The sequence below is a fragment of the Carettochelys insculpta genome, chromosome 20 (genome assembly GCF_033958435.1).
Source record: "Carettochelys insculpta isolate YL-2023 chromosome 20, ASM3395843v1, whole genome shotgun sequence".
Classification (NCBI taxonomy): Eukaryota; Metazoa; Chordata; order Testudines; family Carettochelyidae; genus Carettochelys; species Carettochelys insculpta.
The window spans coordinates 8,130,278-8,156,015 of NC_134156.1; the positions used below are offsets into that span (position 1 = coordinate 8,130,278).

At 51.3% G+C, this 25,738-nt stretch overlaps 1 protein-coding gene across 6 annotated transcripts in view; it reads right to left on the reverse strand.

The window, feature by feature from the left end:
• The window catches only part of ITGB4 (integrin subunit beta 4), a 69,370-nt gene that overhangs the window by 38,986 nt on the left and 4,646 nt on the right, over positions 1-25,738 (reverse strand). For all 6 annotated transcript variants that reach the window (XM_075014156.1, XM_075014157.1, XM_075014159.1 and 3 more), the window contains exons 2-13: positions 16,009-16,103; positions 15,453-15,535; positions 12,274-12,375; positions 10,016-10,220; positions 9,020-9,116; positions 8,035-8,206; positions 7,079-7,342; positions 4,206-4,295; positions 3,907-4,029; positions 2,579-2,746; positions 1,836-1,912; positions 1,402-1,613 (exon numbers count right to left, since the gene is read on the reverse strand). In XM_075014156.1, the coding sequence (XP_074870257.1) occupies positions 1,402-1,613; positions 1,836-1,912; positions 2,579-2,746; positions 3,907-4,029; positions 4,206-4,295; positions 7,079-7,342; positions 8,035-8,206; positions 9,020-9,116; positions 10,016-10,220; positions 12,274-12,375; positions 15,453-15,535; positions 16,009-16,093 (1,678 nt within the window). In that variant the 5' untranslated portion in view covers positions 16,094-16,103. The remainder of the gene's footprint in view (positions 1-1,401; positions 1,614-1,835; positions 1,913-2,578; positions 2,747-3,906; positions 4,030-4,205; positions 4,296-7,078; positions 7,343-8,034; positions 8,207-9,019; positions 9,117-10,015; positions 10,221-12,273; positions 12,376-15,452; positions 15,536-16,008; positions 16,104-25,738) is intronic.

Consider the following 25,738-nt stretch of genomic DNA (forward strand, 5'->3'; position numbering starts at 1 on the left):
AAAATCTAAATACGCTATATCCCCTGGATGCCCTGGTCCACATGTCCTCAAAAATTCTTGCAGATTGATGAGGCATCGTTTCCCTTTACAGAAACCAGGCTGACTTTCCCCCAGCAAATTACAGTCATCCACATGTCTGACAATTTTGTTCTTTACTATAGCTTCAACCAATTTGCTCAATACTGAAGGTAGACTTACTGGACTGTAGTTGCCAGGACCAGCTCAAGAGCCATTCTTTAAAACTGGCATCACGTTAGCCATCCTCTAGTCACTTGGTGCAGAAGCTGATTTAAAGGACACCTTACAAGCTAGTTAGTAGTTCCACAATTAAGTTCTTTCAGAACTCTTGGGTGAATACCATCTGCTCCTGGTGACTTATTTCTGTTAATTTATCAATTTGTTCCAAAACCTTCTCTAATGACACCTCAGTCTGGGACAGTTGCTCAGATTTGTCACCTAGAAAGAATGGCTCAGGTTTGGGAATCTCCTTCACTTTCTCAACCATGAAGTCTGATGCAAAGAATTAATTTAGTTTCTCCGCAATAACCTTGTCATACTGAGAACTCTTTTAGCATCTCAGTCATCTAGTGGATTCACTGTTCAGCAGGCTTCCTGCTTCTGAGGTACTTATTTATTTTTTTTTTTGACTATTACTTTTCAATTTTTGGCTAGCTGTTCTGCAAATTCCCTTTTGGCCTGCCTAAATTATATTTTTACACTTTGACAGTTTAGGTTCTTTTCTTTTTTCCTCACTCTGCTTTAACTTTCACTTTTTAAGCTTTGCCTTTTTATTTCTCATTGTTTTATTATTTGGTTGGTAAGCCATGGTGGCTCTTTTTTGATTTTCTTACTGTGTTTAATTTGGGGTATACATTTAAGTTGGGCCTCTTTTCTGGTGCCTTTGAAAAATTTCCATGCAGCATGCAAGCATTTCGCTTTTAACACTGTGCCTCTAATTTCTGTTTAACTAACCTCCTCCTTTTTGAGCAGTCCCCCTTTCTGAAATTAAATGCCACAGTGTTGAGCTACTGTGGTGTTTTTCCTGCCACGGGATTGTTAAATTTAATTATGTTATGGTCACTATTTCCAAGCAATCCAGCTATATTCACCTTTTGGACCAGTCCTGTGCTCCACTTAGGACTAATTAAAGAATTGCCTCCCCTCTCATGGGTTCCAGAACCCGCTGCTCCAAGAAGCAGTCATTTAAGATGTCAAGAGACCATCTCTGCTTCCTGTCCTGAGGTGACGCATACCCAGTTAATATGGGGATAGTTGAAATTGCCCATGATTATTGAGTTTTTTAATTTTTATAGCCTCTCTAATAACCCACAGCACTTCACAGTCACTATCACCATTCTAGTCTTAGGCCAACGACCACCAGCCTGGCAGCTCTGGACTCACCATTACAGAGGAAGCCGGAGGTGCGTGGGCATTGGAACTTATCAAACTGGCAGAAGTCTCCCTCGTAGCGCCGGGACAGGTCCTCGGAATAGCACTGGCATTTCCCACAGAGGCACTCGCCCCGTCCCGAGCAGGGCTCTGTGTCACCGGGCCGAATACAGGCCTGGTTGTCACTGGAAGAGGCCATGGAGCAGTCACACGCATCCCCTTGCCTGGCAGAGAGAGACATGCTTTGTGAGTCCTTAAAAACCAGTAGCACCGCGGGGGCCCATCAAGGACCGATCCCTGGCACAGGAGCCAGGGAGATATTCACATCCACAGAGAGAGCATCACATCCAGGGTGAGGGAACCTAAGCCAAGATCTGAGTCCTGAAACCCCCTCCTCCAGGCCTCGGATCTGGGTCCCCTCCCTATGGAGCTGGACAGGAGCTTACCAGCCAGGGTAGCAGTTGCACTGCCCACAGACGAAGTCCCCATTGAAACTGCACCTGGATGATTGGACCTTTTTTTGCTGCAAAGGAGGAAGAGAAGAGAGAGTTACTGACCCTCCTCGGAGCCAATCATGTGTCCCTGGGACTAGCAGGCTCTACGTTCTCTAGGACGATGGCCCCCGGAGGCTATGGCACATGAAGACAAGAGGACAGATAGAGGATGGGAAGACCTTCAGCAGGATGTGAGGGCAGCTGTTTGACCAGCTACTGCACCCCTGGGTCTGCGCATGGGGCTGTAGCAAAATGTCTCCTGGGCCAGATGAAGAATCTGTTCCATAGGAAGCTGGGAACAATGAACTCATTTCATCTGGGAGCCTTAACCCTCAAAACCCCCAGAGACTCACAGCACCCTGTGCCGACACACCCGTAAACTCCCTTCCACCCACAGATCCTCAATGGTGAAACAAATCCACAGCCGCCGAGCTCTTTGCAGCTGATACTATACAGCTCACCCCAGCTGCTTATGCGTTCACCAGCCTGGCTGCCTGAGCTAAAGGAGAATCTCCATTAGCTGGTACCCGCCAAGGGCATATGACATGTAGCTGAGCACTAAGGATTCCATCCAGGAGAGGGCACCGGTGCTCAAGCTCACCAGCCTGTTCATTACAATGCCTGTCAGTATCCGAGCAGGAAACGCCCTGCGGCTTCCCCTGGAAGCAAAGAGGGCGGGAGTGCAGTCTCTCTACCTGTTCGCAAGAGCAGGAGTCGCAGAGGATAGAGGCGACAATTTTCAGGCCGTCAATCGAAGACGAGGGTTTCACGTAGATTTCCTCCTGCTGGTCTTGTGTGGGGAGGTTGCAGACGTGCTCCCCACCCACGTACTTGTGAGCTTTCACATGCACCTTGAAGCCACCCTGAATGGAAGAGATGCGTTCGTTAGCTGGCAGCATCCCCACGTCCCTTTTAGGTCCAACCACGGCACTGGTGGATTTCAGCAGGTGGCCTGGAGCGGGGAGAGGCTCGGGGATTGTAAAGGGAATGATGGAAACAGCTTTTTATTTTGTAAACCTCTATCTCCTTTCCAGGACAATAAATGAATTGGGAGGCCCTATCTTGCCCTGGCTGCAGAGAGCTTGCAAGGTACATTCTGCTATTCCTCATCTACGCTGCAGTAGCACCGAGAAGCCATGATGTTAATGAGGACCCCGTTTTTCTAGGTGCGGTACAAACACACAACAAGACTGTACGTGTTTCATGGAGCTTAGATCCATCTGTTCCTCCGATAATACCAGGAACATGGTCATTCCAAAACTGCTGTTAATTCACACAAGGCAGGATGGATGACCCAGAGGTTAAGACATGAGCCTGAGACTCAAGAGACCTAGATACATGTCCTTGCTGTGCCAGAGACTCCCTGCATGACCTTGGGTAAATCTATTAGTCTGTGCCTCAGTTCTCCATCTGTAAAATGGGGATAACAGCACTGCCCTACCTCCCAAGGGTGTTGCAAACATGGATACACAAGACTAAGGTGCTCAGACCCCATGGTGATGGGGGCCAGATAAACCTCTAAGACGGATGGTATGAAGGTTCTCAGGGTGCCAAGCAATGCAGGAACCACCTTCCAAAGCCTCATTAATCAAGCATCAAATGAGTTACAAGACTTGGCCTGGGTTTATGCTGACAACATCGAACCGTTCAGTAGCGCTTGACTGACTCATGAAAAGCACCTGGGAACTGCCCTACCAACACTCGGAGATGCAGGTCTTACTCTACAGGTGTCAAAATGTAAAATGGTGAAGTCTCTTGTTTAGGACATTGCTTAGGAGGTGGTCAGATTTTTCTCCATCCCCTGCAATCACAAGCTGTTGTTAACTGGTCTATACCCCACACTGACAAACTCACAAAGTTCAGCTGGCACAGATCAGAGAAGCTTGTTTGGGTGACTCACAGGGAGCTGATACCCAGTTCAGCACAGGCAAATCTCTCTCATGCGGGAGGTAACAAGGTGACTCGCCACTCTGGGTACTCCAAGAATCAGTACAGTCGGACAGAAGCTAAGTGTAGGACGTACCACTTCCCCACGGGTGACATGGAACGAGCCCGACTCAGTCTTTTCATATTTCAAGGAGGTAATTTCTGTCTTCATGGACTTAGGAACAGAGTCTGCCCGGATGTCCAGCTTGGAACGGATACGCTGGGAGGGAAGAAAGAAAGCTGGATTCCAAGGACACTTATCTTTAGAACGTAACCCATCCACGCCCTCTCTTCTCACTTGCCCACTGCTCTTTCCTGGCAGAAGGCTCCCCCCAGCCCAGCTGCCCAGTGTTTGATTCTGTGAGCTAGACTGTGATCCCAAAAGCTGTGTCTCACCTCAAAGGCTGTCCGAATCAGCTCCAGGATATTGGAGGAATCTTCCTGAAGCACCCCGATTTCAGAGATGGGGAAATACTTGTGCAGCTTCTGCAAAATACATGGAGAGGCAGGTAAGCTCCAAACCCTTGCATAGTACTGCGATTCCGGAGACACCCAGGCAAGGGTCGGTTTCCATAAAGCAGCGACAAAGGTAACAGAGCCCTGCCTCTGGCTGTGGACAGCCAACGGGAGTTTGTGGTGGAGCTGACGGCTGGTGGGTGATGTTTCTCTGCTGCCTGTCCAAAGCAAGACAGCCCCAGTGCCAACTTGTTCAGACATTTGAATTTATTTCTCCCCCACCAGACTCAGCAAGCTTCATTCCCAACACAACCACAGCGGGCAATGGATGGGGGCACCTTCGAAACAACTGCTGCTGCTATTACCATCACTTTCCCAGGCCAGGCACAGGTCGCACGTGCAATCTGGTAGTTATGAATCCCAGGCTGGTTCTAGGCCCGGTATTGTTCAACATCTTTATTAATGGCCTGGATGAGGGGATGGATTGTACCCTCAACAAATCTGTAGATGATGCTAAGCTAGGAGGACAGGTAGAGAAGTCGGAGGGTAGGGATAGGGTCCAGAGTGACCTAGACAAGTGGGCGGACTGGGTCAAAAGAAATCTGATGAAATTCAACAAGGACAAGAATTCAACAAGAATCCCAAGCACTGTTACAGGCTGGGGACCGACAAGCTAAGCAACAGTACAGCAGAAAAGGACCTGGGGATTACAGTGGATGAGAGGCTGGATCTGAATCAACAGTGTGCCCCTGTAGCCAAGCAGGCTAATGGCATATTGGAGGACATTAGGAGGAGCATTTCCAACAGATCTAGAGAAGTCATTATTCCACTCTATCCGGCACTAGTGAGGCCACACCTGGAGTAATCTGTCCAGTTCTGGGCCTCCCAGTACAGAAAGGATGTGGATGCATTGGAGCAGGTTCAGCGGCAGGCAACAAAAATGATTGGGGGCTGGAGCACATGACCTATGAGGAGAGGCTGAGGGATTTCGGCTTATTCAGTTTACAGGAGAGAAGAGTGAGGGGGGATTTAATAGCAGCCTTCAACTTCCTGACGGGGAGTTTTAAAGCTGCCGCGTCCAATACTTTCACCACTTGCCACATGTGGATGCTGCGTTGCAGCCAACACAGGAGTGGCCAACCCGCAGCTTTCGAGCTGCATGAGGACCTTGCAGCATTTAAATGCAGCTCCTCCTGAGAGTCCCGTGTGGGGCATGCTGTCCGCCTGCTCCGCGCACATGCCTGCACCGCTTGGGCTTTGGTGAGCCACCGGCACTGAATTAGAACAGGAGGCCTGGGGGTGCCTATGACCTGTGAGGAGAGGCTGAGGGATTTGGGCTTATTCAGTTTGCAGAAAAGAAGAGTGAGAGGTGATTTGATCGTATCTAGGAGTGGGGCTGATGGCAGGGAAGGGGCAGCGTGCAGAGCCCTGGGACTGGACGCAGGGCCGAGAGGTGCTGAGTTGCTGTGTGCGGGGCCACAATCAGACCCTGCTGTGCTACAATACTGCCGCCTCCTCCTTTGCCCTGAGTTCCCGTGCCTATGTCCAAGTCTCAGTCCCGGTCCACATTCTCACAACCATTCTTCCCTCTGCTGTCACTGAGCAACGTGATGGTGCCCCAAACCGCTCACCTGGCACAACCACTCCAGCATTTCATTAGCTAGCTGGAGACGGAAGGAGGGCTGGGCCTGAATGGGAAGCCTGGATTCCACTGGGATGGTTCTGACCTGGATCCGAATTTTACTGCTGGCCCCGCTCTCTACAACAGGCCAAACCAAAACCCCGAGGCATTCTGCCCCTGGCCTTATGACTCAGACCCATCTTCCTACGGGCCTCAAAATACCTTCAGCAGGAAAACAGAGCCAGAGATCTCCACTGCAGAAAACACCCCTGGGACAGACCTAGCCAGCTGTTGAATGTCTCCATCGCTCCCCAAGAAACACACACCCTAGCCCTGGCCAGCAGCATTGTGCCCCAGAGGAAGTCAGAAGGTGGGAGGGTTCTCCGTGGCATCCGCTGAAGAGGAAGGCAGATTAGGTCATGGTTTAATGCATCAGAGAAGAGAACCACATTCCCTCTCCACACTGTCTCTCTGGAACTCCACCTTTGGAAGTAATTTAAAGCTCCAGGTTCAGAACTGATCAGCCCCTGCAGGTCCCTTTGCTGCTTGTCTTGTCTGAGTCAGGACCTGCAGTGCCCAGTTCAGAGGGGGTAACCGTGTCACCTCCCACGGCCTGTCTGCTCCCTCGCAGGAGAGAGGAGAGACTCTGAGGGAAGGGGACATGCTGGAGTTTGCCAATGAGGGAGAGTGCCTGAAAAATGCAGTTTTGGGAAAAGCCCAATGGAATATTTTGGCCTGGCAGCTGCCTCTCTGGAGGGCAGAAGGGGACACTTGACAGGAGCTGTTGTTTTCCTGAGGGAAGATGAAATCATTTTGTCAAAACGGAGATCTTCCCTCACAGAAACTAGCAAAATTTTTGAGAAAGGGGCATTTTCCATTGGCAAATCATTCTGACTGAGAATTGCTGGCTGGCTCACCACTGGGGCCATGACCAGCTCCCCTTTGTGACATGGCAGCCAAACTCCCAACAGATGTTGGTCCAATAAAAGGCATTACCTCACCCACCTTGAACTGCCAAGCCACCGGCTGATAGGTGGTCCCCTGGCAGAGATTTGATCTCATTCAGCATGTATCCATTTCTCTTCCAAGGCAGTCCCCTGGATCTCCCTCTGAGGTCCTTATCTCGCCCCACAACCAGAGCCTTAACCTCCTTGCGCCTCCCTCCAGCCGTCTGCCTCTCCACCCCTCTCACCTCGTAGTAGCTGTAGGAGTGGCTGGTGACGGCGAAGATGGGGATGATATTGTGCTGACCCAGCAGGCGCACAAGGGTGGGCACAGAAGGGTAGTCCTGCTTGGTGTCGTAGGTGTAGGTGCCCGCTTGGTTGAGATGACACTCCTCGTCATTCCTCGGCAGAATGCCCGACAGCACGTTGATGCCATCGGCTTCGTAGTGGAAGGCGGACTCGGTGGAGAACACCAGCAGGTGAGTGCTGTCACTCCTCCAGCCAATGTGCTCCTAGGGCCGGGGGGAAGGCAGGTGAGGGGCGTTTCATTTACTTGCCCTTCAAACACACCGCCCAGGGCCAGTCTCTACGGCTGGCAGGCGGGACTCTTAGGAGCACGGTGCCCGATGCCTCGCTGAAAGTTAACGCGGTCAGCTGGGTTCCGCCTTCTCCATTAGCGCCCTGGTCAAAAGTGCCATGCAGCCCAGGGAATGCAAACGGCAGTGATGACAGTGTTAACCCCCTTCCCTGCTCCCCTCTTCTGCCCCCCGGCCTTTTATCAGGTAGATCCAGCTGCACCGGAGGAGCAGGTTGTCTCCGCGATATATTTGGCAGGTCGCTGGTTTATGGATAAGGGAAATATCCATTTCCCCTGCCTGCCAGAACAGCTGCTGCCACCACAGGCTGGCCTATGAGGAGCACAGCCATGCAGCCCTAGGAGTAAGGGAAGAGCTCAGAGGGCCAGGGGACCCAAGGGGAGTGCAGCTTGCCCAGGGACTGGCCCCTGCTCCTGGTATTCTGGGGGCCCCTTCCCGGTGGGGTCTACTCTAGGAAGACCAGACAAGATGCCATCCTAACAGCGATAACTGGTGCAGTGGATTAGCCAATCGGGGAGAGCAGCATCTCCTGCCATGCATGGCCCTGGCTGTCTCTCTCCCATCAAGACACACGCTGCCTCACGGAGCCAGCCCCCCTCCACGCTCACCTTGCAAACAGCCGTCTGCAGGATGGCATCGAAGCCCCCCTCCGGGGCGTCCAGGTTGCCAGAGATGCGCTCTTTCATCAGCTCCTGGCGAAAATGGTTGACGTTGCTGGTGAGGCGGATGACGTTCTTGAAGGAGAAGGGTGGGTCGGCATCCCTCCAGGGCTCTCGCAGCCTGAGGGGGAAAAGGGGGAGCTCGCATTTTCAGCTGGGATTGGAGGCATCAGGAGATCGCCGACGGTGCTGTAAAAAATGCGTCTGGCGCAGAACAACAGACTGGCCCTGAAACTCATGGCAAGGTGTGGGGCTAGAGGGGGTGCAAGGAGAGGCCCAGCACGAGGATCACTGGCGAGAAGATAGAAGAAATCCCGGGAGGAACTGGGCATAAAGCAGTAGGATGACAGGTGGGCTCAGAACAAAGAGCCCCTTTTGCCAGGTGTCAAGGCAGCACGAAGGCATGAAACAGAGGTCCAAAAAGTGACACGAGGAGCAGTGAGACTTGGGGGAGCGTTGGGAATGACAGCAGAGATGAGAGCAAGACAATGTCGGGTGCTGAAGGCACGCAGTAGTCTAGTCTCCTGAGGGTGGTGTGACTTTGCTCTAATTTTGGTTGCTGGCTTGGCTTGCTGTGGAGAGGGCTGGGTGGCTTCTGGTGATGGACAGACGGCCAGACTGCTCCCTTTGGGCCTTAAACGCTAAGAGGATATGCAACTTATGTCTCTCTTGGATGGAAAGGGGAAGCCAAGGGTGGGACCCAAGGAGTGGAGCTGATGTGGGTTTCTGGCAGGCCAGGCAGCAGATGGCATTAGCGGGGAGCAGGAAGCAGGAAAAGGAGAGGATCGCCATGGTCATCAAAGCAAGAGAAGAAACCAGGACGGGCATCGAGTACTGGAGACTGAGGTGTGGGTGAGCCAATGAGAAGACAGAGGAGCATTCCCTGACCAATCGTATTGAAGCTCATCCATTGGGGTCCCTCAGCTTCACTTACTTGTCCGGTCTCATGTCTGTTTGCGGAACTGTGACTTTGTCCACAAACTTGCCAAATCCGATGGTGTAATTGGAGGTCAGGGATTGCAGGAATTTCGCTGGTGGTGGGAGAAGGAAGAGAAAGAGCCATGAGCTGGGATGCGCTGGCAGGGACCGGGGCCGTTTTCCCACCTCTGTCACAGGGAGGGGTCTGAAAGCCACGCCTCAGGGCAGGCTCCTGGCTAGTGCGGGGGCAGATGGGCTGAGGGGGACAGAGCATGTGGTCATTGGGCACCATACAGAACATATGAGCTCTGTAGGACACCGGCTCCCAGCTTTGCTTAGGACAAGTCAGGATGGGCCCTGTCGTGAAGCAGTGGCCAGAAGGAACACCCCAGGGATACATCTACACTAGAGGGTTTTGCTGACAAAACTCATGGAGCGTCCATGTTAAAAATGCGTTCAGCTGACAGCGTGTGGACAGAACTCAGCACTTTTGCCAACAGCCTTCTGCCTCTCCCCAGCGAGGGGGACGCCTTTCACGACAGAATCTGTTGACAAAAAAAGCCGTGTGGCTGCTCCAGGGGGCCCTCTGTTGACAGAAGGGGCTTCTGGGTCACCGGGCAGCCCTGTCTGCTGTGCTTCTGGTTGGCCGTTCTGTCCACAGAGCGTCTGGGCAGTCTGGCTGCTCTCTGTTGATCGCTTTTGCAATCCGCTTTTGTGTGTGGACATGACCTGTCGACAGAGGTTTTGTTGGAAGATCTCTTCTGACAGTAACTTCTGTGGACAGGTCGCTGTAGTGTAGACGTAGCCAAGGTGAAGAAGGGGGACCCAGGCTAGAGATACCAGCAGTGTCGCTATGCAGAGCGGGCCAACGAGACACCTGGTGGCCAGATGCACACTGCCCCTCTTCTGGTTGTGCTGCTCTTCCCTGCCCTGGGTGGAGGGTCTCTGCACATGTGGTCAATAGGGTAGTCCGGCTTCCCACCTCCTCCACAGTGTTCAACTCCAGCCTCACCTAGACTCTGGCCCATCTTTTTGAGGTTGCTCAAGTCGTCTGACATAGAGTGGGAGAAGTCCATGAGGATGTAGAGATCCACCGGGCTCTCGAGGGGCTCGAAGATGTCTATGTTGACGCTCACTTCCTCCCCAGGTCTCAGTCGCATGGATATGTGCTGGGGGGACACCTGGGTTTTCTTCAGAGACGTGTCAATGCTGATGTTCTGCCAGAGGAGAAAGAGGACACATGTTCGCCAAGCAGTAGAGGAGATTCAACATAGGTGCTTGTAATGGAGAGCAGGGGCAATACCTGGTGTCTGGTGAACAATGGGTTAATGTTCATTTGCCGTCCCTTTGCAGGTGCTTATGGGAAAGGCTGCTGAGGACACTTCAGTTGTGTCTACACTTGCATTCCTCTTTTGGAAGAGGCGTGCAAATGAGGGAAATCAAAAACGCAAATGAGGTGCCAGATTTACATATCTGGCACCTCATTTGCATATTCTTTCAAAAGAAGAAAACCAGTGGGGACACTGCTCTTTCAAAAGTAAACCCCACCTTCGAAAGACTCCTTTTTTTAAGGGGAAGATGGATTCTTTCGAAGATGGGGTTTACATTCGAAAGAGCAGTGTCTACACTGGTTTTCTTTTTTCAAAAGAAGCTTTTTTGAAATAAGATATGCAAATGAGGTTCCTGATATGTAAATCTGCACCTCATTTGCATTTTAATTTCCCTCATTTACATGCCTCTTTCAAAAGAGGAATGCAAGTGTAGACACAGGCCTGGTGAATCCCCAGCTGGTGACAGCTGTTTGCTTTTGTGCTAACAGAGATGGATCACTTCTCATCCATGTGATTTCAAAGGCCAGGGCCACATTAACTCTGTGACTGGATGTGTCTCACCTGCCTGAGGAACAGGAGCTTTGAGAGGAGTTTATTCCATTCCCCTGTCAGCACAAGGGATGGTGGCTGGATATTCCCTTCCATTGCCCACCGCACTCCAGCTGCACCAGCGCTAGCTGGGGGAAGCTCCAGAGAGGCCACACAGAACTTTTAACACCACACTGATTGGGCCAAGTGAGAGGACGGGGCCAGGATGCTGGGAGCTGGTCCACGCTAAGGCTGTAGGAGCTACACCAGGGAAGAGCCACAGAGGGGAGAGTTCCCTAAAACTCTCCATGCTGACAAGGTTTCAGAGCCCATTGTGGTGGGGTGGGTGTGGCCGTTAACCCCCTTCTACGAGGAACTCTGCTGCCATCCCAAACAGGCAACAGGGCTTCCCATCAATAGCTGTCAACTGGAGCTGGGCAAAGGAAAAAGGCTGAAATAATTGGGCTTGTTTAGTTTGGAAAAAAGATTGAGGGGCAATATGATAGCGGTTTTCAGGTATCTAAAAGGGTGTCATAAGAAGGAGGGAGAAAACTTGTTCTTCTTGGCCTCTGAGGATAGAACAAGAGGCAATGGGCTTAAACTGCAGCAAGGGAGGTTTAGGTTGGACATTAGGAAAAAGTTCCTAACTGTCAGGATGGTCAAACAGTGGAATAAATTGCCTAGGGAGGTTGTGGAATCTCCATCTCTGGAGATATTTAAGAACAGGTTAGATAGATGTCTATCAGGGATGGTTTAGACAGTACTTGGTCCTGCCATTGGGGCAGGGAGCTGGACTCGATGGCCTCTCGAGGTCCCTCCCAGTCCTAGTATTCTATGATTTAACATGGGTCTGGCGTCAACAGGACTGGTTCATCGACATTTCCAATAGGCTGGAGAAAAGTCAGGGACATTGTCACTACATTTCCCTGCCCCTCTCGCATCTCATGTCCCACTCAGCTCTCAGCCTTAGTTAAATTCTGACCTAGATGGGAAAAGGCTGTGTCAGCCCACACCCCAACACCATTCATAACTTCCTGTGGCATTTCTAACAGAGCTTGACATGAGCCTGCCTTTTTGTGCTTGTATCTGTTTCCCCGGCAGGGCTTTGAGAAGTGGATCTGTTAACTAGCAGCTGCACAGCTAGCAAATTGGAGGAGGAGCTGTTTTGGGGTAGGCCCTACCGTAAACAATAGCTGCTGGTATTTATATTGGCCTCACTATGAAAAATTGCAAAGAAGCATTTAGGAATCTGGAGGGGGTTTCTCAGCTGATTACAACACCCAAAAGTTGAGGAGGATTGGGACGTGCCGAGGTCCCTTGCAGAGGGATCTGAATGCACTTAGACTTGTCAAGGAAATGGGGAGCAAAACATCGGCGGCTCATTGCCGCAGTTCAGCTACGTGGTACTCACCTGCTGCACCAGCATCTCTCCTCTAACGTACATGATGCTGGCCTCGTTGCAGCCATAGCTCACCAGGTTCTCTCGCAGGTCACAGCGGGATTCTTTGAAGGTCTGTGAGCACAGGGAAGGCAAAACCAGAGTTAGGAAATAAACAAAGCCCTGGACGGACAGGATGTGGCCAGGGCGCCAGCTTCTCTTCCACTAGGATGGGCTTGGGGGTGGAAATCTCGCCTGGACGTGCATTTCAGCTTCATCAGGTACAGTTCCTCAGGCTCCTTTGCATGCGGGGCCCCTTTCCCCTTCCATCTGTGAGGGCCGGGGTGCTCAGCGCTCCCCACTGCCCACGCTGACCCCCCCCAGAGGGCTGAAACAGCATCTCGGACTGAAGAGAGGAAGAGAGTCCCCAGCCTCAAGGGTGAGCTAATTTTTACGTCAGGCCTCACTTTTCATCCCTTCAGTTAGCAGCTGTCTAATGTAGTCCAAACCGACAGGAAGTTCGGTTATGTTCCTATGAAAACACCTGCTTTCGGCGTGCGTGAGAAGAGACGTGTCGAATGTAAAAGCTTTGTTAATTGCTATATAAATGTCAGTACACACACGAGAACAGTGACATATTTCAACATTTATAATGAGCTGGATGAATCTGATACCCAGCAGCCAATTGTGCAGTGTTCCCCCACCACTGGCTGTAAGGGAGACCCTAGCAATTATAGACCGGTAAGTCTAAGGTCAGTACCGGGCAAATTAGTGGAAACAATAGTAAAGAATAAAATTGTCAGACACGTAGAGGAACATGATTTGTTGAGCAAAAGTCAACATGGTTTCTGTAAAGGGAAGTTGTGTCTTACTAATCTATTAGAGTTCTTTGAAGGGGTTAACAAACATGCGGACGGGGGGATCCAGTAGACATAGTATACTTAGATTTCCAGAAAGCCTTTGACACGGTCCCTCACCAAAGGCTCTTATATAAATTAGGTGGTCATGGGATAGGAGGAAAGATCCTTTCATGGACTGGGAACTGGTTAAAAGACAGGAAACAAAGGGTAGGAATAAATGGCAAATTTTCACAATGGAAGGGGGTAACTAGTGGCATTCCCCAAGAGTCAGTCCTGGGACCAATCTTGTTCAACTTATTCGTCAATGATCTAGAGAAAGGGGTAAGCAGTGAGGTGGCAAAGTTTGCAGATGACACCAGACTGCTCAGGATAGTCAAAACCAAAGCAGACTGTGAAGAACTTCAAAAAGATCTCAGGAAACTGAGTGATTGGCCAGCAAAATGGCAAATGAAATTTAATGTGGGTAAGTGTAAGGTAATGCACATTGGGAAAAATAACCTTAATTATACATATAATATGATGGGGGCAAATTTAGCTACAACAGATCAGAAAAGGGATCTTGGAATTATAGTGGATAGTTCTCTGAAAACATCCACACAGTGTGCAGTGGCAGTCAGTAAAGCAAACAGGATGTTAGGAATAATTAAAAAAGGGATAGAAAATAAGACAAAGAATATCTTACTTCCCCTATATAAAACTATGGTACGTCCACATCTTGAGTACTGTGTGCAGATGTGGTCTCCTCACCTCAAAAAAGATATATTGGCATTAGAAAGGGTTCAGAAAAGGGCAACTAAAATGATTAAGGGTTTGGAAGGGGATTCTTATATGAGAAGTCCCATATGAGGAGAGGCTAGAGAGACTGGGACTTTTCAGTCTAGAAAAGAGGAGATTGAGGGGCGATATGATAGAGGTATATAAAATCATGAATGGTGTGGAGAAAGTGAACACAGAAAAGTTACTTACTTGTTCCCATAATATAAGAACTAGAGGACACCAAATGAAATTAATGGGTAGCAGGTTCCAACTAATAAAAGAAAGTTTTTCTTCACACAGCACACAGTCAACCTGTGGAACTCCTTACTAGAGGACACTGTGAAGGCCAGGACTCCAACAGAGTTTAAAAAGAGCTCGATAAAGATTTGGAGGTTAGGTCCATAGATGGCTGTTAGCAAGGGGTAAGGTACGGTGCCTTTTGTCGAAGGCGGGAGATGGATGGCAGGAGACAAATCGCTTGATCATTGTCTTTGGTTCACCTCCTCTGGGGCACCAGACATTGGCTACTGTCGGCAGACAGGATACTGGGCTAGATGGACTTTTGGTCTGACCCAGTATGGCCGTTCTTATGTTCTGTTCACTGCAGCTTGGTCCACGCTTAGTGGTCTCTGTGCTTCCCTTGCCCGAGTTTTGCTTCTCTATTTCTCCCTGCTCCCTCTCCCTCTCCCCTCCCCTCTCCCACACTCGTGAGCTGAGGACCAGGCTTGTCCGAGCCTGAAAGGACACCAGAGCCCTCTCGCAATTTCCTCACCTGTCCTCATTTCCTGCATCCTTGAGTGCCTCCCATCCCTGCTCCTGCCTTCCTTTCTCCCCTCACCTGGAGCCAGGCCGAGCCTTTCCCTGGGCGACCCCCCGACACCTTGCTGGGGGAGGGGCCTGGCTATCTGCCAAGGCAGCTCACAGGAAATGCTTTGCATTCATGTCTGGGTAGATTGGCTGGTGGGCAGGGTGTGGGGGTTGTAATTTGGGCCTCTAAACTGGACACACTGGGGGGGGGAGGGTCAGGAACCAATGGGGTAATTGCTTACTCGGCAACCCTTCCTTTCACAGTGTGGAGCATAGGGCCCAAATATTGACCTGTAGCTCTCACTCCAGTGTTTGGGGGCTGGTGTCTCAGCTAGAGATCCCTGCTCTGAGCTCCCTACAAGCTGTCCCCTGCTTTAGGGCACATTGCCTGCAGGTTCATTTCTTGAGGAAGCACAATCTAAAGCCTCTCCCACCCAGCTTCTCTCTAAACAGCAGGCTGAGCAGAGCCCTGCACTCAGGAGGTGACAGGTCAAAAGAGAGACAGGTGTGAGCCCAAATCTTAGGTAACCCCAGAGACACTGCGGCCATTTCTTGGTGCCTCTGGAGTCACACTTGGAATACCCCCATGCTGTGCCTGTGAGGGCACCTTTGAGACAGACAGACGTCCTGAAGCCACTTTTCCAAAGCCAGGATCCACCCGTTAGCAGGAAAGGGCTCAGTCATGAAGATGGAGCTGAACACAGGCTCCTTCTCTTGAATGTCTCTCTCTAGCAAAAGGCCCTGGGCTCAGACTGAACCTGACGTGGTCCTGAGAGGGGAGGCTCTCACCTCGTCCGTGCAGTAGGAGCAATCCTTATCCACTCGGATGCACTCTGTGCAGCTTCTCGCCCGGGAGGTCACGCAGTGATTAACTAAGAGGCAAAAGCGAACGCATCAAGGGGAGGAAAAAGCCAGTCTGGCTTGACCTCGGAAAGCGAGAAGGGGGCAAGCCACCAACAGAGGGGCTGGGCCTGCTCCCAGTCAAAGGAGTTTTATCACAGAGTTGGAGCTGCCTCAAATTCAGAGACAGCGCGCGGCTCAGGCAACGCCAACAGATGCAAGCTATGGAGGAAGAGCGCACAGAAGAACTCAGGTGTGTTAAAGAGCATTGTCTGCTGGATAGCACAAGGGGCTCCCAGTAGACAGGATATGAGTTCTGCTACAGAGTCAGCATTTCAGGTAGGGATGGGAACTGAGGCAGATACAAGCAGCTGGTTTAGCAGGCCAGAAAAAGGCAGCTGAAGAACCACATGCCCCCCAGCTCCTGGTATCTAGGACTTCAGGCGCATCACCGAGTAACAGAGAGAGAGAGAGAGCGCGAGAGACACAGAAGAGCTGAACTTACTTCTGTTCCTTTGACACAGGCATGGGTCACAGACAACGGCCAAGAGGAGCAGCCCGGTCCACGTCCTTCGGAGCAGTGCATCCATCCTCTTCCCCCTGAAATGCACCAGCCAACACATTATGACCTCCCTAAGGTGAAATTTTATACTGGAGTTTGCCCATTGAGTTAATTGCAAATGCATCGAACGCATGAGCAATCACAGCCAAGCAGCTCCAGAGGACTCTCCTTCTAGATAGGTTTGCAGCATGGGATGATAGCAGACTCCTCCAGAGGAGGAAAATCCATCACTATGCAAGAGAGAGTGTGAGAGAGTGTGGGGGGTAGTTTTATATTGCAATTAACCATGGCATACTGGGGCAGGACAGGAGAACGAAGGAGGATCTTAGCTTCCCCACTGGTGTGTCAGCTTTAAAGACTGGCTGTGCAAATGGGTTGAATTTCCCAGTGCATCCCTGTGTGCAGTCCCCACACACTGTGCTCTGGGACTGGGCCCAGAAGGGGCCCTGTAAGGACGCCCACAAGCATTAGCTGAGGCTAGCGACCCCTGAACAGGAAATGCCCAGTCCTGTTATATCAGGGTCCAGAGTGAGATGCTACATCAGCAAAGCAGCAGCACAAGCAGGTAGGGGCAGCCAGCTGCACTCAAAGTGCATTGGCGGAGCTGCATGGGGAGGTATGTGCAATGCCTGACTGGCTCTGGCAGGGCTATCAGTCTCGGCTCAGCCAGGGACCCACAGACTCTCCCTTCCCTCTCTGAGCTGCCCAGTCCTCCCTTCCCTGAGATCCTCCAATCTCAGCAGTCACGGTGCGGTTTAAAGGCCGCAGTAACCTCTGGCTTGTCCACAGATCCCTTCACACCTCTCAGCAGAGCTACAAACTCATGCCATTCTCTGCTTTCCAGGCCCAGCTAAGGAGAAGACTGGCACAGACTGTCTGTACCCTCCCTTGGTGGCTTTGGACCAACACGGGGTGGGCTCTGGCTAATCCGAGCCATGTGCCAGTCAGCCTGCATGACTCACAGCCAGCCCAAATTCCTCTTTTTCCTGGGGTCAAGGCCCAGGAGTCTAAGAAGAGATGGAAGAGGACCAAATTCCTCTTTTTGGCTAGTTCCTACTGAATTTCCAGACTGGCAACAGCCATCCTGGCAAGTGCCAGGCTTCCCCAGTGAGCCCTGAGGCTTGGGTGCATGACAGGCTATAGAAGTGTTTGCAGCCTTGAGAGCCAATGAAGAGCGATTTGCACTCTCTGCCCGTTCCCAAGCAGCAGCCTCACTGAAAGCAAATTAGCTGCAAACGCTGAATTTTTAAAACACCTCTCGTGAACTTGCAATACTTCACTCTGCCACCAGATGTCCCTGGGTTGTGCACAAGAACTCCAAATGGGGCGTGGGACCCCACATAAACAAAGGAGACAAACTCCAAGCTTTGCAGATCCTATAGGAGTTCATAGCTGTTTTCCATTACGGACCCCTCCTCAGCCAGGAGGACTGTGATTTCCTCTGACCCCCCCACGCGGGCAGTGAAATTAAAACCTTCCAGGCTGAAGTCTAGCGTAAGGCACTTGGAAAGCGCCTCCAGCTAGAAGATGGTCGGTGCTGCTGCATGCGGTTGAGTCATGCAAGCAACACTGCCGGAGGCTACTCTGTTTCTCCATCTCAGGATTAGCCGTGCTCCTGAGTTTCAGCATGAGGGCCACATCTCAAAAGACTGTAAAACCATTTGGGAAGGTGGGGGGGTGCCGTGGCTTGGGCTGTCACATACAGCGCTAGCTCCCACTAGGAGAGCACTCCGAAGAACTGAGCTCTGTGAATGGGCCAGCCAGGGCTGCCTAAAAAAGCGTGCATAATCAGTAGGGCCTTCCACTGACTTTATAAGCTTTGCACCAGATGCGCCTCCAGGGCCTTTCCAGCCTTGCCTCTCTATGGCTCTGTGTTTAGCTGCAGGGGAAATGAATTCCTCAACTGAAACTATAAAGGGCGTGATCCATAGTCTATGCAGACTGAAGGATGCCTATTAGCTGCAGGGGGAATTTCTCTGTTGAAGCCGACAGAATGGCTTTCAGCGTATAACGCTGAGCGTGTGCATCAGTCTGTCTGCTGGATCGGGCCTCAGCATGCAAGCATTGGCTCCTCCCTCTGGTCGTGATGCTGTGCCCTTCATTTGAGCACTTGGATAACATGGCAAAATGGTCCTTGTTTGTGCTGTGGCTTAAGCGTTCCACCCCTTGGGTTTATCAGCAAGCTACCCCTCATGCTGAGTGTGGCCTGAGCTGAACATAGAGCTGGTGGAAGACTGACAGCCCTCCCGTGTCCTCTGGATATTCACAGCTGTGGCCTCCTCTCTGGACTTCCTGACAGAGCACTTCACGCCCTGACCTGGAGGCACCCACCTCTAGAGAGTCTGAATATTTCAGCCTCTCTGCCCCCATTTAGACTTTGGTGCTTCTGATGCTTCTGCCAGCAAAGCTCCAGCTAATGCCAGCTTCGCTGTGGGCAGCTGCCCGTTCGGCACTGCGCTGAGCCAACCATCACACTGAGCACCAGCTATCGAAGGGCCGTTAGATGGTACTAGTTTGCGATTACTACAGGGTCTGAACTGGGAAAGTCTCCCTTTCCCAGGAGCTGTGCCTGTCCTACTGAAGCCCAGGCCTGACGAGAGGATCAGGAGAGACAGGAAAACAACATCGGCTCTGTCTTTCCTGCAAGGAGCACCACAGACATGCCTTGCAACACCACCAACAATCAAGACCTGACGAATGGGAGGTTTTTCCCAAGCCAGCAGGAGAAAGCACAGAGATAAAGCTCCTTCCACCGCTGCTCCCGGCCCTCAGCAAAACCCATTTTGCCACACATCCAAGGCACAGCTGGGAAGACCCTGCCTTTGACGCCTGCTGGGTCATATCGGCCCCAGTGCCTGCGTTGCAAGGCTGCAGTTAATGATCGAATTCCAGAGGAGGGAGGCTACTTCGATTGTTTAAAGGAAAGCCAGGAAAAAAAAACCTCATAAGGAGAGCGAGTCATTGTGCGCTGTCCAACGCCTCTGACACACACACTGCCATCACGTCGTGCTGCGCAGGTAAATAAAACACGATCCGATCCAGCCTCATTTTATCAGGGTTGTTGCCATGCAACAGACCTGGGACCATGGACAGTAACTCCCTCCATGGCTTGGGCGTGCATCCACAGACCCTCCTGTTGTTAGACTGGGCATTCTGTGCCAGGGCAGGGGTGGTCTCTGTTGAGGTTTTGGTATTACACCAGCACAATGGGTCCCTCATTCTGAGCAGAGGCCCCAGACACTGCTGTCCTACATACAACAGAGTGCTGGAGCTGTAACACCCGCTTTTCCTTCTCGCACGCCTCCCCTAGCTCCCTGAGCCATTGCTGAGGAGGGCCCATGTTCAGCCCTGCCCAAAGCACCTGGGGCAGGTAACGGGGGGGATGCACTGGGGGAAGTGCCCCTCAAAACAACCCCCCCCCGCCATGCCTGGCACACCAAGGATCATCCCAGCTGCCTCACAACTGGTCAGCCCACGTCAGAATCCTGAAGGACGAGTGCCCAGCGGCCACAGAGGGAGGGCAGGAGTTAAAGGCAGGAGATTACTGTGTCTTAACAACCCTGGCATGTTCTGAATTCTTCTTTTGTCTCACGCTTCCTCTGAGCCAGTGAAAACTGCGCCAAGCCCCTGCGAGGAAGTTAAAGTTTCTCAGTGGGAAAGATTAGTTGTCATTTATTCTCCCTGTTGTCTCTAGCAGATGCATGGTCCGTTACGCTCTTGCGCTCTGCCTTTTTTAAAGGGGCAGCTTAGGAAATAAGTAGCTCTGACCAGTTGTAGAGCAGGAGACGTAAGGCGGGGGCAGCAGGCAGGGCACCAGAATGGGCACCCAGAGACCTGGGAGTTAAATCCTGGCTCTGCCAGTGCACTCACTGGGCAAGTCTGTTTGAGGAGGACTGAGGTGCTAGAGTACTAGCTTGGCATTCAGGAGAGCCAAGTTCAAGTCCTACCTCTACTGTTACCCTACTGGGTGACCTTGAACAAGTCACTTGTCCTGTGTCCCATCAATTCCCCACTTGTGAAAGGGAATTAATTGCACTGGCCTCCTTTGCCAAGTGCTTTGAGAGCTGCTGATGAAAAGCACTCGACAAGAGACGGGTGTCAATTATCACTGTGCTTCAACTTCTCCATCTGTAAAATGGGAATATGAATGCAGCATACGTTGTAATACTGTAGCAGTAGAAATTCCCAGCTGTGATCAGGCATGTTTGCACAAAGTGCCGCTTATGCGCACAGTAATACATAGTCCAGTGATGGGCCACCTCAGCTAATGAGTAGCCCTCCATCTCAGAGGGCCACAAGATTGTCGTAACCCAGATGGTCTCCCACGGTAGGGTAGTTTTGTGAACTGCACTTGGGTACCTAGAACTTGTGGGTTGTGCTGCTGGGATGTGGAGGGTGTACGTAGCTCTCAGAGGCAATACTGCCTGCTATCAGTACACACGTTGCCTTATGTGTGCGTCACTTTAGTTATATGGGTAGAAAACAACTAAGTGGAGAGAAACCAGCAGAATCTGGCATGCCTGCCTTTAGGCAACCGTTAACAAAATGTTTTGTGGGCCACACACAGAACCCCGCTGGGCCACATACAGTCCCTGGGCTGCAGGTTGCCCACCCATAACATAGGCCCTGCCTCGCAGAGCTTACAGCTTAAACAGACATGCCAGTAACAGGGCATAAGAAAGGGGCAGCTGCCCTCTGCAAAGCCCATTAAAAAGTAACTTTTAGGAGTATGGGGTGCTTCACTTGGGCCCCGGCCTGCCGACTGGAGCAGGGGGCAAAGCAGCCCATTGTCCTGGCCCCCTGTGCGGTGCCACGGCAGTGCTATTCTGCTACCGTGCGTGGCTGAGAGGGAGGGAGCCCAGCGTCGCACTCCAGGTGGCACTGACTGCTGGCTGCCCTAGGCCCCACCCCTTCTGGCCTTGGCTCCACCCCTTCCGGGACACAGAGGCAGGCCCGCCTCCCACCTCGCCTCCAAGACCCACGACAGCTGTCGGCCTGGCTGCACGAGCCACTTTAAAGTTTTGGCCAGAGTCTGCTTCTTGTACCCTTTCTGAACCAAGATGGCTGTGGCAGCTAACAGAATGGGCCAGGCTGAAATCTGACAGGAGGCTGCGCTGGGTTCTAATGGGAGAAGGGACCATGCGTGAGCCCTGGTGGAAAGGGGAAGCACCTAGTCCCAACAAATGTAACGTGTCTTTAAGAGGGCACAGACCAATGAGGTATTAATGTGAGCGCAAGAGCCAGAGCTGTTTGCAGCTTGACATCCTAGGAAGGCATCACAGCTCAATAAGTACCAGAAAAACTGCCCGACAGGATCAAATCCAAAGCCCAACTAGGGTAGTGTCCTGGCTCTGACCGTGGCACTAGCCAGTACCCCAGGTTTCAGAGGACGCTGTGGGCTAATCTGGCCCCCAGATTAGGCTTCATGCTACTCATTAGTAGAGACTAGGGCCATCAAGCGATTAAAAAATTAATCTCAATTAATTCCACTCAAACAATATATATATTTTTTAATTTAGCCCTTGTTGGCGTAGAGAAAAAGCTAGAGCATGGGAACCCTAATGGACCAGAACCCAGTAAGCAAACAGACCCACGTTTTATTTTTCTGCAAATCTCCTGATTTTTGAATGCTTGGGGTTAGCAATATGGCAGGAAGCGCAGCATGCAATTTTGCCCAATGTGCACAGGGTTTCCTATAAGTGCTAATCTTACAATGAGATCTGCTAACATAGACCCATGCAGAGTCTAGGACGGGGAAAAGACATTCACAAGAATCATTCTTCTGGCAGGAGCAGGATTGTATTTGGTAACGTGACTCCGGCAGAGGCCAGTTTCTGACACAGGAAAAACATGAATCTGGCCTAGGTTTGGGGACGGGAGCAAAGGGAATTCCTATCTGGGAGCTATCAGCCTGTGACCCAAAGCTAAACATTCCATCATCCCTCATCACAAAGGATATTGGTATGCAGCAGGCCTTTTGAAAGATTTAATCACAACCTTTACATTTATTGAGAGCTCTCTTTAGCTCACTAGACAATATACTGCACCTTCACTGAAGTATTCAAGTGACTATCATTCTGCAAGCCGGCTGTTAGGAGTTCATTGCAGCACCTCCACTTTTTCGCTCTCCATCCCTCCTGAGTAAACTACTTTGCAATCAATACACAAACTTTTTGTTAAGGGGGGTAAATGATATAGGCCCCTTTCTTCGGTTGACACATTTAATTTACAATTCTATAAGGTATTGCCATCGTTTAAAGGTTTCCCTTCAATGTGCATTACCTGGCAACTGAAGTTAACTGTTAAATGCAATTATGGCCTTCAGTCTCCTAGCTTGGGGAAGTCCCTCCCAAGTTTCTCCAGTAATGACTACCAAAGATAGAGGTGTGACACCTACCCAGTATTCCCACCTCACTTCTCCCTCTCCTTTCCAAATAATTAAATACATTAATGAGAAGTCCTGTGGCACTTTGTAGATTAATAGCTTTTTTTTTTTTTTTTTTTGGAGTATAAGCTTTCATGGGCAAAGACCGGCTTTGCCAGATGCATCAGGATGTTTCGTTTTTGCAGATACACACTACCGTGGCTACCCCTCTGATATCAATAAATTAATGCTAATGATTGAAAGTTAGAGCTCATATGGTATCTTGGTACCCATGATGAACACTGACTCTTGAATCCTGCTCTTTGGCTTTTGTCTCTCAGCAGAGGGTAAAGGAGCTGGATTTCTGATAACTGTGGCAGTTGCAATAATGCATGCCTCAAAATCAAAAAGCAGACTCAACCACAGTACAGAGTAACAGTGCAAATTCCTAAACAGACACAAATGACAGCTGATCTGACCCCAGAAACCCTGGTACTTTCCTCCTTCACCTTCTTTGACCCTGGACTTGTTTTTAAAAAGGACCATCAATAGAACAGAACAGGGAAGCTGTATGGTGATTAGCAAGGTTATCCACGACTAGATATCTGTCCATCCATCTATCAGCAGACAGCACCCTTAAGGCAGTGAGTGGTGGAAGATAAGAGGTCAACAGGAGTTCATCTGTGAAATGCTGACCCCACCACAGACCGGGGCAAAACTCCCAGTGATTTCTATGTGACCAGGAGTCTGTTTTCTGACATAAAACTGCAAGGGCAAGCATTTTCCCTGGCAAGTTCAGCAGTGGGATACCAATTTTCTGCCATGCCTGAGAGCCAGGGCAAAGCCCTTGGGCTCAGTGGGAAGCACCTGCATGGGACAGAGGCTGGCTGCACATCAGAGAAGGGGACTGGAGAACTAGCCTTCTGCTGCAGTTTGTAGCTTTCCCAAACTTGCCCTTGGCCACAGCTTCTGGAGTTGAACAACTGCAGGAGGGGCAAAACAATATAGCCAGGGAGGTCCAGACTCCCACCTCCCAGTACAAGATGGAGGCCCCTGCTAGCTCACCTAGGACGGACATGACCACAAGGGTGGCAGGTTCTCCGCTGTGGTAACACGCAGAGGACACGCTCAGAGAGACCGGCTATTGAAGGGAGGACTCCACCCACTTGGGTCCTTCATAGCAGAGGCAACGGCTGTTTCTAGACTAAGGTGGAACTGGATGGGAGCAAAGGGAACACAGCCAAAAGGAAAACCAGGTGGGAAAAGACCAAGACTGGACTCGATGATCGCCTGAGGCCCCTTCCAGTTCTACGAGACGTGCATCTCCATGCGGTGTGTGTAAGAATCCATGGTCTGCAGAGAGGCAGCTGCCTACGTCCAGGGGTGGGACCTCTGGAGTCGGGAGGGAACAGCCCCACCTCCAGCCTGGGCGTGGGTGTCCCGTGTTCGTGCCCAGCTGGTACAAGCGTGTTCTGATGAGAGCTGGCTGGAGCTGCCGAGGGCGCCACACACAACGGCCTTTTGTTGTGCTCCACTCCCATGAGAGATGAAACAACTCAGCGTGCTCAGGTTTCCCCTCAGGCCGTCTGTCTGTCTCTGATGGCAGTGTGGGGCTGCTGGACGATGGGAATTTCCTCAGTCTTTCCTAAGGAACCGGCTCCCTCTTCATTTCCCAAAGCACTCAGGGGGTGGGAAGCAAACGGCCTCACCGCAGCCCTCACCTCACCCCCAGCAGCAGCTCAGACCCCACCAGCGATGACGAAGGGCCCACTTGCCTGAATACAGCCCCCTTACTCCAGAGGTTCCACAGGCACTAGTAAGAAACATCCTCCTCCCTAACCCTTATCCCTCGACAATCACCTCCTCTGGCCAACAGACGGAGACACCAGCACGCTAGAGGGCCATCTGGGGGCAAAATGCATGGCTCTTTGCACTGAAGTGCGACCGGGGTGCAAAAGGGGGTGAGATCTGCTAACAGGACACATGAGCAGGGCCTCTGGTCCCAGACTGCCCCTGCCCCTCTCCCCCTCACACTGAGCCTGTCCAAATCTGAGCTCCTTGGCCTGCTCCCCAGGGCGAATCTCCCCTCATTTCACAATTTCCCTGCGTGAGGGACTGATGATCTGGCCCTTTAAAAACTATGATCTCAGCTGCCCTTGGAAGCTCTTGATGCTGGAGGTTCCACATGCTCCTGCTGGGACACTCAACATCTGTAGGTGCAAACCAGGCCCTTCCACCTCCACATGCGCAGAGCAAATCCCTCGGAGGGAGCCTGTCCAATGAAGGAAGCCGGGTTCTCTTCCAGAGCCCCCCTACATCATCATCACCACAACCCCAGCCTCAGAACCGACGGCTCCTAGTCCAGTGTTTAGTGCACTATTTCACCCAGCCTCACAGAGCTGCACGCCCCAGAGCCACGGTCACTCTGGCTGTTCAACTGCAGGCAGCGGCTGGCAAGGCCCATATGTTGGAGGGCTCTGCCCTGCAGCTATCAACGCAGCAAGGGACCTGGACACACCAAGGCCATCCCCCTTCCCCTGGCAAGGTGAGGGCAGCTCGTGTGAAGGAAGCCTCTTGTTACACAGAAAAGGGCTTTATGGCAATAAGGGGCAGCACAGGTCATTGACAGCAGCATCTGATCCCGCAGGCTAAATATCCCAGACCATTCCACAGCAGCTTTAACGTTTCCTGTTTGAAACGCCCTCTCTCCCGCAGAATGATTTGATCTGAAGTTCTTGTGCAAGGAACATCAGGCGCTGAGTACTCCTACAATCCTTTACACCCCCAGCAGGAGTTAAATCACTGGGGTGTAATCTGTGAACGTGCCCAGCAGAGACTGCACCTCTCTCGGCCTGTCCTGGAGTCTCCTGTGGTTAAAGATTAGGCTTTAATTAAAGATTCTGCCATGTGACAAAACTTCCAGGAATACGTCCAAGCACAGCTGGGGAGTCTAGATTCTGCCCAGGCATAAGGCTGAGCTCTTTGCTAAGCCAAATGAACCCTGTTTGTTTGTTACTCCCTCTTCCTAGCCCAGCAAAGAACAGAACTGTCAGAGGCACAGATGAACTTTACGCACTGGGAAAAGTCAGCCCGGCTTTTGTGAAGGGAAGTGACACCTCACCAGTCTTAGCAATCTGAGGGTGTCAGCAAGTAGGTGGACAAGGGTGATCTAATTGAGATAATGTATTGGGGCTTTCAGAAAGCCTCAAGCAAAGTGAGTAGTCATGTGTAAGAGGAAAGGTCCTTGCATGGATAAAAGATGGTGTCTCTTGGGGTCACAGGCCTGGACAGCAAGGCAGGAGAGGGAGC